At 33.6% G+C, this 10298-nt stretch overlaps 1 protein-coding gene across 1 annotated transcript; it reads right to left on the reverse strand.

Annotated features, from left to right (window-relative positions):
* Positions 1-3521: 3521 nt before the first annotated feature.
* Positions 3522-6440, reverse strand: LOC131604122 (F-box/kelch-repeat protein At3g06240-like). The gene is made up of 2 exons (XM_058876610.1): positions 6398-6440; positions 3522-4720 (listed from the first exon to the last, which is right to left on the reverse strand). The coding sequence occupies exons 1-2, from the start codon at positions 6438-6440 to the stop codon at positions 3522-3524; spliced, it is 1242 nt and encodes a 413-aa protein (XP_058732593.1).
* Between the last annotated feature and the right edge of the window lie 3858 nt (positions 6441-10298).

Raw genomic sequence — 10298 nt, forward strand, 5'->3', positions numbered from 1 at the left:
CGGTAACGATATGAAGTATGGCTAGATTGAGAGGAACAAAGAACCGAACATTTGAAAAGAATTGAAGAAGGAGATGACAAGAGAGGTTGAAGGGGTTTTAGGTTATGTTATTTAAGAGAGACAGAGATTTTGAGGTATTAAAGTGTGAGGCTATAATAGCTCCCGATAAAAAAGCGTTATTGTAAGTCTTTAATGGAAATTTTTAATAGCACTTTACATAAAAGCGCTATTAAACAAGTGATATTGTAGGTCAAAATTGTAGTAGTGAATCCACGGTGATGTTATTTCACTAATCATCAGCCTAAGGATAGAAGATGAAGAAGAAGAAAATCTGTTGTTAAGCAGCATGCTCCATTGGAGATTATGAAATATACTCATACTTGATCAATGCCTACATTGTTCATGTTGAATAACAGAAGTTACTAGATGCACTAAGTTGTGACTCGATAGTGTTTCATTTCCACTGATGTTCATCAACATGCCATCAAGCTGTAACAAGCTTTATTATCAAAATCAAAGAAGGAAGAGCTGAAGTCAGGGTTAGTCACAACAGGTTGGTTGTGCAGGGTTAGTCACAGTGGGTAGATTGTGTAAGGTGCTTGAGTCAGTGGACGTTATATCTCACGGAGATCATTGAACATGTCATTGCCCAGATGGTTAGTCACAACAGTTGGTTGTGCAGGTTGTGAGTCACGACGGAGGATTGTGCAGTTGTTATCATGATTTGGTTATAGTGGATAAGACCTCTGTTGAGAGGCAAATCACCTGAAGAAAGTGGACTGGAGGTAGACTTAGTTAGAAGGTGAACCAGGATAAAAATGAATCTGTCTTTTACTTTCTGCTCATGTCATTTTAACTTAGAACATTCAAGCAAAAGCTCCTCATAACTGTACTAAGCAAGTCAGAAGTTCTGATATCCTTTAGAGGTTAAAATGAACATCTTATTGGTTATATAGTTTTACACTTCATGCTTCCGCAACATCAAAGCCTAATCCAATAGATGATTTAATTGAAAGAAAAGACGTTAAAGAAAAAGAAAGGGAATTTTAATTGATAAAGAACACAATTCAATCCCCTTTTCTTGTGTTTTTCTCCACCTTCAATTGGTATCAGAGTATGGCTATGTATTGATCTCAAGATCAAAATCTTAACAGGGTAGAGAGATCCAAAAGGAGAAAAACCACACTGAGTGGAAATCAAAGTCAAATTCAAACACTCAGTATAATTAGAAGATGTCAAGACAAAGCTCTCAAGACTCTGAATGTATCACCTACCTATCAGAAGGAGTTTTAAAAATCAACAAAGAAATATTCTATAAAGCTCAAGACATCAGAATGAAGAATATGTGCTCAATGAAAATATTCAAGGATAAATAAGTGTAGCTGACTCGTGACAAGAGATCATCTTAGACTCATCAGCGCCAGACAGAGGAAGAAGTTAAGGATGAACAAGATTGTAAGAATGACGACTCTGTAGCAAGGAAAGGCAAAACATCTTCTCAAATGAAGACATTCAAAAAATCAGGAAGATAAAACAAGCAAAGCTTACTCAAGCTAGAATGATCAAATCCATTCAGTCAAGATCAGTTCAAGGAATGAAGACATTTCAAGACAAAGATCACAAGAAGAAAAAGACAGAAACTCTTCATCAGAAAATGATCAAGCTCAGACAAATACAAGAAGGAAGAGTTATTATCAAAAACGGTCAGATCTTTCTAAAACTATCTCTTTTAAACTTTTGTTAATCTGTGCATCTAGCATGTCCATATAAAAAGTCTCTTATAGCTACTAACATTAATATCAATATGCATGTTTTGTTTATCAACATTAACTATAGCATTACTTCTCATTTACTACTCTTGGTCAAACAACTGTTTTCCCATTAAAACCAAATCCAACAAAAATCTGATCTTAACGTGTGTCAGTATCTCCCGTCTACTCCTGCGTGCTACCCAAGTTGCTGAGAAAAGACAAAAGCTCTTAAGCATAGATCAGTATCTGGTCTTATCATGACTGGTTTCTCTTCACTTTTCTCTATATACTAACAATAAACCTAAAACAAAGTCACTCCCCATTTCTTCTGTTAAAGTCATCTTAAGACCAGTGGTCAGGAAATACCTAAGCAGGTATATATGATTGATTTATTTATTTTTAACTATTCAAGTATTAGATAGAAATTATATAAATAAATATACGCTTTTGAAGAAAATATTTTATTTATTTTTGTAAATTCTCTATAATTAATTTTTGGGTTATTGTTATTTTATCCCCTTGGCAAATAAGTTATTTCTGGTTTATTCTCTGTAAAAAAAATTGAAAAACAACTTTGTCATTTCAAAATACTAATAATTTAACCACTAAAGTCAAAATTCACAAAAAAATATGCAGGTTTTCTGTGAATTTTCTTATGAGTTTTCCTATGCATTTTGACTTTAAACACTGAATTGTTAGTATTTTGAAATGATAAGGTTGTTTTTCAAAAAAAATATTTACAAGGGATAAACTAGAATTGGCGTATATGACAAAGGAATAAAATAACAATAAACTTTTTTTCACAACTTATAATAATTGAGAATTAATAGCTATCTTCAAATTTTTTCCCACTTATAAAATATATTATACATCCATTTTATACTAATATATGTAATTAAATTCAATCCATTATTATTGTAATTAATATTTATGTCGAAATAAGAGTCTTTGTATCATTGTAAAGCAGGTATATATGATTTATTTATTTATTTTTAACTACTCAAGTATTAGATAGAAAATATATAAATAAGTATATGCGTTTGACGAAAATATTTTATTTATTTTTGTAAATTGTCTATAATTAATTTTTAGGTTATTATTATTTTATCCCCTTATCAAATAAGTTATTTATGGTTTATTCTCTGTACAAAAATTGAAAAACAACTTTGTCATTTCAAAATACTAATAATTTAACCCCTAAAGTCAAAATTCACAAAAAAATATGATCTGTGAGTTTTCTTACGAGTTTTCCTATGAATTCTGACTTTAAACACTAGATTGTTAGTATTTTGAAATGACAAGGTTGTTTTTCAAAAAAAACATTTACAAGGGATAAATTAAAATTGGCGTATATGACAAAGGAATAAAATAGCAATAAACTTTTTTTTACAACTTATAATAATTGAGAATTAATAGCTATCTTCAAATCTTTTTACCACTTATAAAATATATTATACATCCATTTTATACTAATATATGTAATTAAATTCAATCCATTATTATTTTAATTAATATTTATGTCGAAATAAGAGTCTTTGTATCATTGTATTAGAATATTAAACAAAAAGATAAAATAAAAAATGTAGTTCACTAAAGTATCTTCAATAGAGAAAAAAACAAAGAAAATGGGAAACAAAAAAATCAAGGAAAAAGAACTATATATGAGAATAACTACTAGAGATTCGAACATGATAACTCCTGATTCACACATCTAATCAATGTTATATTATTCAATGTTCATTAAATAGAAATTTTAGCTAAAAAAAACATTTAACTATGTATTCCTCCTATAAGAAGAAGACTATCATTATAAATAATTATTTGACTTTGGTTGAACTCTCCACTAAAACCAATCTCTTCAATCATCTCTGTATCTAAATTAAAATTTTCTATTTCGGAATATCTATTTAAGAATATATCACCATTCTTGCCAACCCCAATAGGTTTATTAACATCGGATAGGGGTCCAATTCTAAAAAGTCTCGTCCATGATTCTGCGACACCAATCTCACCTAAAATTAATATTGAAAAATAAAATATATTTTCATCCTCGATCATAGCAATTGAATCATTTAACACCACCATGTATTTAGAAAATCCACAAGAAATAGTTTTGGTGGGTGTTGTAATAACGACTTCTTCAGCCAAGTTAAATGATACCAACATCACTTCTCCAAAATGATCTTCACAGCCCCACCAATGACACATTCCACGAAAGTATATTGCATAACCAATATGATCGGGCAACTTGTTATTCCATGAGTAATTTGGCATTTTAATTTTAAGATCCCTCCAAGAATTACTTTTGAGGCTATAAATTTGCCATAATGTATTTTCATTTGGATCTGTACTATTGATATTATCAAAGAAACAAAAATATTGAATCAACTTGTAGTCATTAGTAACAAGGTCATAACCAAAACCATGAATGTTACTAATGGTAGGGATTATAGGTAGATCTTCTAAAACAGATCCAGGAGGATATGCTTTTAAAATCGTACGTTCAAAAGAGCCACTGGGAATGACCTTAAATTCTCTCGTAGATGGGTTCCACAGTACTACCTCCTGGTTAATCCTACTAGTGTTTCCCATTCCACTGGCTTGATAAATACAAATTATGCCATTAACAGCCGAACCAAGAATAAATTTATCTTCTCGATACTTCTTAAACGGAGGTGGCCAATCTAACTTGACTTTATTCTCAATTTTTTTACCAGAAAGTAAAAATATATCAGCATTATCATCATACCAATATTCTGTCTGCTTTAAGAGGAGACGAAAATTATGATGATATTCGTATTTAGATAAGAATAAATGTTTGCAGTACATTTTCATGAATAGAGGATTTTTAAATAAATATGCCCAGAAATGACATACACATGTAAATCGCTTCAATGATTTCACCGGCAATTTCAATAAAATGTCAAAAGAAATATCATTAGGTATATAATCGAGAACTTTTCTTTTGACTTCATAAGATAAGAGTGAAATTATATGTTATTAAAGAATAAGGCGTTCTAAAAATTTGGATGGGGGAAGACAACATGAAAAAGAGCAAACAATAGTAAAACACGACAGATAATATGTTATGGTGTAGAATATATATATATATATATATATATATATATATATATATATATATATATATATATATATATATATATATATATATATATATATATATATATATATTACTTATCACTATGTATTTATTTCCATTTCTTTTCAAGTGTTACGTACAAAGTATATCAATAATTAAACAAATAAAAGTGGCAGGTGTATATATATATATAAATATTATTTTGTAAATAAAAATATTTAGATCAGTAATAAAAAAATTTCCGTATACAAATATTATTTATGTTTAGATATCATTTGAAAAAATATTTGGATCAATAGTAAATTTTCGTATAGAAAAATATTTAAATTAATAATAGTTTTTTCCCGTATACCATTTTTGAATTATACTTTTTTGCATCACAAATAACATTTTTCATATATAAAAATATTTAGATCATTAATAGATTATTCTCAATATACAAATATTATTTATGTTTAGGTATCATTTACAAAAATATATGAATCAATTGTAAATTTTCGTACATAAAAATATTATGATCAATAAGCGTTTTTTTCCCGTATGCGTTTTTTGAATAAATTTTTTTTGATCATAAATACCGTTTTTTATATATAAAAATATTTAGTTTATTAATATATTTTTTCAATATACAAATATTATTTATATTAAGGTATCATTTACATAAAAATATTTGGATAAATAATAGTTTTTTTCCAGTATACCTTTTTTGAATAAATTTTTTTGGATCATAAATACGATTTTTCGTATATAAATTTTTTTAGTTCAATAATAGATTTTTTCTCCCGTATAGAAATATTATTTTTGTTTAGGTATTATTTAAAAAAAATTGAATCAATAGAATTTGATACTAATAGAATTTAACTATAAATAATAGTAGTGTTGTAACACCCCATACATAATTGACTAGTATATTATGCATGAAACGTTAAAAATTGATATTTGAGCACATACAAAAGCCCAGATACAAAATGATCCATATAAAATACAACATGAAATTCTAATAACAATTACAAAACTGTGTCTTCAATGGATCTGCACAGCGGAAAATGAGATCTGACGAGGTCTCTGAGCCATCACCATTTCCATGTCTTCAGTCCAAACCTGGTACTGACCAAACGCTACTAAACTGCACCTGAAAAAAAATATAAATTGATTGGGGTGAGATTACTAAATCTCAGTGAGTCCTCTTATCCTATGGGTCCACTCAGATCTACAGGGTACATGCATCAAAACCGAATCCACCATTGATTCGGGGTTTATCCTCGCATCCGGTACAAGTACGGAGAAAACAAGGAATCGTCCACCATAGGACTCATCATATCACAAGTATACAAACATGTATGCCAAAACCCATACCCGTGTACGGGGAATCCAAAAGCGCGTTAATGCCTCTACTAGGTTATAAAAACACACCCTCGATGAATCACGCCCATGCCTATTGTCAAGAGACTTGTACAAGCACACCGCAAGATGATTAGACGGGTTCGCACAAGCCTAAATGGACGCGAGATGACCTTAGCCTAATTGGCATCATTGTCCCATTAACCATCTTCACGCACATGTGTTAATGCCGAGTACAAATACGCCATCTTGACACATGGGTCCATCGGGCGAAAGCCTAGTGATGTAGCCTACATGGCACCACTAGAGATGGTTTACCTGTTATGCGTAGGCCTACTTAGCCGCATAACGCCACCATACCGAGCACGCAAATGTGTTAACGCCAAGTGGGAAATGCCTCAAGACCCTCACCAGCACACTGCAACGGTAGCTCAGGTGTGAGCCCAAGATCACATGATCGGGGCTGTCCCATTGGTCACAAAGCCCGGGATGTAACGCAACCTAGCCCCCGGCCCGCTTCGATTCAAGCATACACACGCATCAATCGCCATTCACACAAGTACAAAAATCCCAATTGTTTAACCGAAACAACGGGCATCAACAATATATTCATGTCTCATCACAATATGGCATTCACATTTAAACATAATGTAGCAAATAAGTGCAATTAAATTAATTCACACTAATCATGCATAATTCATATATTAAAATTACCACATCCATGATCATATATGACATTAGCATGTTTAAATACCAATTAAACAAGTCTCACACGGCCAAAGAGACATTCAGTTCCCTGTATGGAACTGAACTGTTCTTGGGGGAAATAGTCACATACAATTTCACTCGACAAGACACACTAAGTGGGGATAAAATATGATTAAATCAAAAATTCTGGTTTGGGGACCAATTTTATTGGAAAGTACACGTCGCTAGCTTTCCAACGATATAAAGTTTGCGCAATTCCGATACTCGAGCCGAAAGTTACGAATTTCCGAAGTTTGCTGATTTTTCCCTTTTAACCCAGCGTAACGGGTTACGCCAAATCTGTAACCGGTTACAGGCACGAAAAATAGCCCAGAAATGCATTTTCAGCAGTGTAACCGGTTACACAAAACCCCGTAACCGATTACACTGTATCATAAATGAATTTTCTGCATTTTGAGGGTTCCAAACCAGTCCCAATTGCTTCTAACCACTCCCAAGCATCCCAATCTAATTCTAAACGAACTCTAACATGCAACCATGATCCAAGGTACACATTACCCTCATGAACATAATCTAAGTATTAAATCAAGCATGCATTACATAGAATTCACCAAATAGTAATTAATCATTTTCATCACTATTGATTTCATGGATTTATCACTCACACCCAGAACCCCAACATGCAATTTCCCACAAATTTCTCCCAATTCTCTAACTAAGGACTCACCTTGGATCAATGGAGCTTTGGATGATGAACATGCTACAATTGAGCTCCTAACTTGACCAAAATTCCAACTCCAAATTCATCAAACCCGTATCCACTCTTTAACACACAATCAGCATGCATGTCCCAACTTCAAGATCGGTTTTCTCCTTCAAAACATAAGCTATGAACGCGAACCATAGGTTCAAATCGAAGATAAATTCGTTAGCTTTTAATGGGACCAGAATCATTACGATCGGAGTTACGAGTTGAGAGATATACCTTATTTAGTGGAGGCTGTTCTTGGAATGTGAAAATGCAATTGATGAAGATGAACATAAGTTGTTATTCTTTCTCTCTTGCTCTTAAGCCCTTCCAATAAATGATTATTCCTCAAGACATGAATTTATTCCACCAAACATGTCTTAAGGGCCATGCAACAAAGTCTTATGTCCATTATGCCCTTCAACTTAGTGTTAATTACCATCATGCCATATGGTTGCATCCCAACTAAATACATGTGATTCTAACTACTCCACTAATTCTTGTTATTAATCATTCTTTAGATTAATAGAGAATAAGACCAATGCTCTCTCTCTAACTACCATTTACTCATTTAAATGATAATTATCGGTGTCGAAGGATCGGGATATTACATTCTCCCCCCCTTAAATAGAATTCGTCCTCGAATTCCTTCCGTTCACCACAAAAACCAACCCTTCGTATCTCTCCAATCAGGGGAAAGAATGTTACTCACATTCGTCCTTATATAATCTCACTACTCTGTCTGAGGATCATTCGGTACGAAGAAACATGATCTGCCAGAATGATTGCATTCCACTATACATGATTAGAAACCTTAATCCCCAGGCAACGCGTCTATTCAAATACCTCATCTTGAAAAACTTGGGAAAAGATCCTCCCAGGGTCCTAACCTTTATTGATCTACACTGATCATCCATTACTTCAGAACCCTAGCAATTCTCACATTGGTTATCCGCCATTCAATCTCTGACGTGTTCACCCTCATTCAACAAACATTACCGATTCACTCAGCTCCTTAAATTACTTTCCATTTGAGAATTACTGCCACAACGTCGCTTCCGCGATAACACTTCAAGTTATTCTTCACTCGAGTCCATACAATGTCATTAGGTGTTAGTTAAATTCCTTGGTCTTAACTTATGGTTTCCAAAGTCTTAGGATGGTTGTTCCAAGTTTACCTTTACTTATATAGGTGAATCTCCTTATTCCAGTTTAGACATAACAACTGTCACCGTAAACCGCGAAGGTGTAGAATTCCACAACCATAGCCTTGATATCCAACAACTTCGCATAAGGTTTCGCCCACAAAAATGTAACATATTGCAACTATAGCTTGGCATTCCACAACTTCACCTAAGGTTCCACCGATGAACGGTGAATTCCAAATGCTACCCGACGACCATTGTCCAACTCTTCACGCACGCTCACAATGCACAAGGCATAACCACGAAGAACTTGCGCCAATTGAGAATCTTCACTGGTCTTCAGAATTTCAGCGGTCACTATACTCAGTCCAATCCTTGTGACTTACAAGCTAAACTGATGACCTACGAACATCGGGCCGCATGTCATCCACCAAATGTATTCCCAAGCTGGACCATTGACAACACATCAAGTTATTGTGATCCTTGAGAGACTGGAATGAACGAAACGCTGCTTTGACAATTTCCCTTAGGAAGATACTTTCATCCCAACATAAAATCCTACAAATAGTCCGTCCGTTCCTACCTCAGACTTATCTGATTCTTCCTTGATCCGTTGCGCTACTCTGATTCCAATAATTCACTCACCTTGAGATCCTCTGAGTTACTTTATATCCATAGTTCACTTAGTTTTAATACTCCACTAAGCTTTACCCTCTCCTCGAATAACTACAGCCCTTCCTCAAGATTCATACAACACACCGCATGGTAAGACGTCAGGCACATATGTCGCCAACTACCACACGTGCCAGAACTCCATATACATCCATCGTCAACTACTACTTCCCGAAGTTGCGTATTCCCCATGACCAAGTCTCTGGTTACTCCATTATTTAAAATTAGATCCATCTATCACAACTTAAGTACTCGCTCATGTTTCAAGACATTGAAAATAAAATGTTCATTAATTTAGAAATCGTCCTTCGTTACCGATTCCCATAGTGTATAACCGCTATGTCTGTCATTCCAACAAATCTTGTTGCTCAACCAGTATAATAAATCCTTCAAAAACGTACTGCAACTCATGATAACTTTAACAGTTTTACACAACTTCTACCCTACTATACGCCTTAATTCTCTTAGCGTAGTATCACCTCTGATAACTCGTACGACTTACTGATATGACAATCCTCCAATATTCACACTCCATTCACACAGTCATCTAATTTCTGTTCCACCTCTGAATCAGACACTCAACTGACTTCCTCGGCGGCTGCATCCTTCATTGTAGTGCTTCCAACGGTTGGAGTGTAGCCATAATGCAAGGAATTGCACTATGTATTTCGAACATCTCTCTCTTATAAACTCCTCAGCAGTTCTCAAACCAAAATGTCTATACTTTACCAAGATTGACATTTCTTCACTCAGAGTATCTACAGACACTCTACTGGATACTTCATACATCAAACTAGTCCAAGATACAATTCGCATATTCCATCACTGGTTGC

Source organism: Vicia villosa, linkage group LG5 (assembly GCF_029867415.1).
Source record: "Vicia villosa cultivar HV-30 ecotype Madison, WI linkage group LG5, Vvil1.0, whole genome shotgun sequence".
NCBI lineage: Eukaryota > Viridiplantae > Streptophyta > Magnoliopsida > Fabales > Fabaceae > Vicia > Vicia villosa.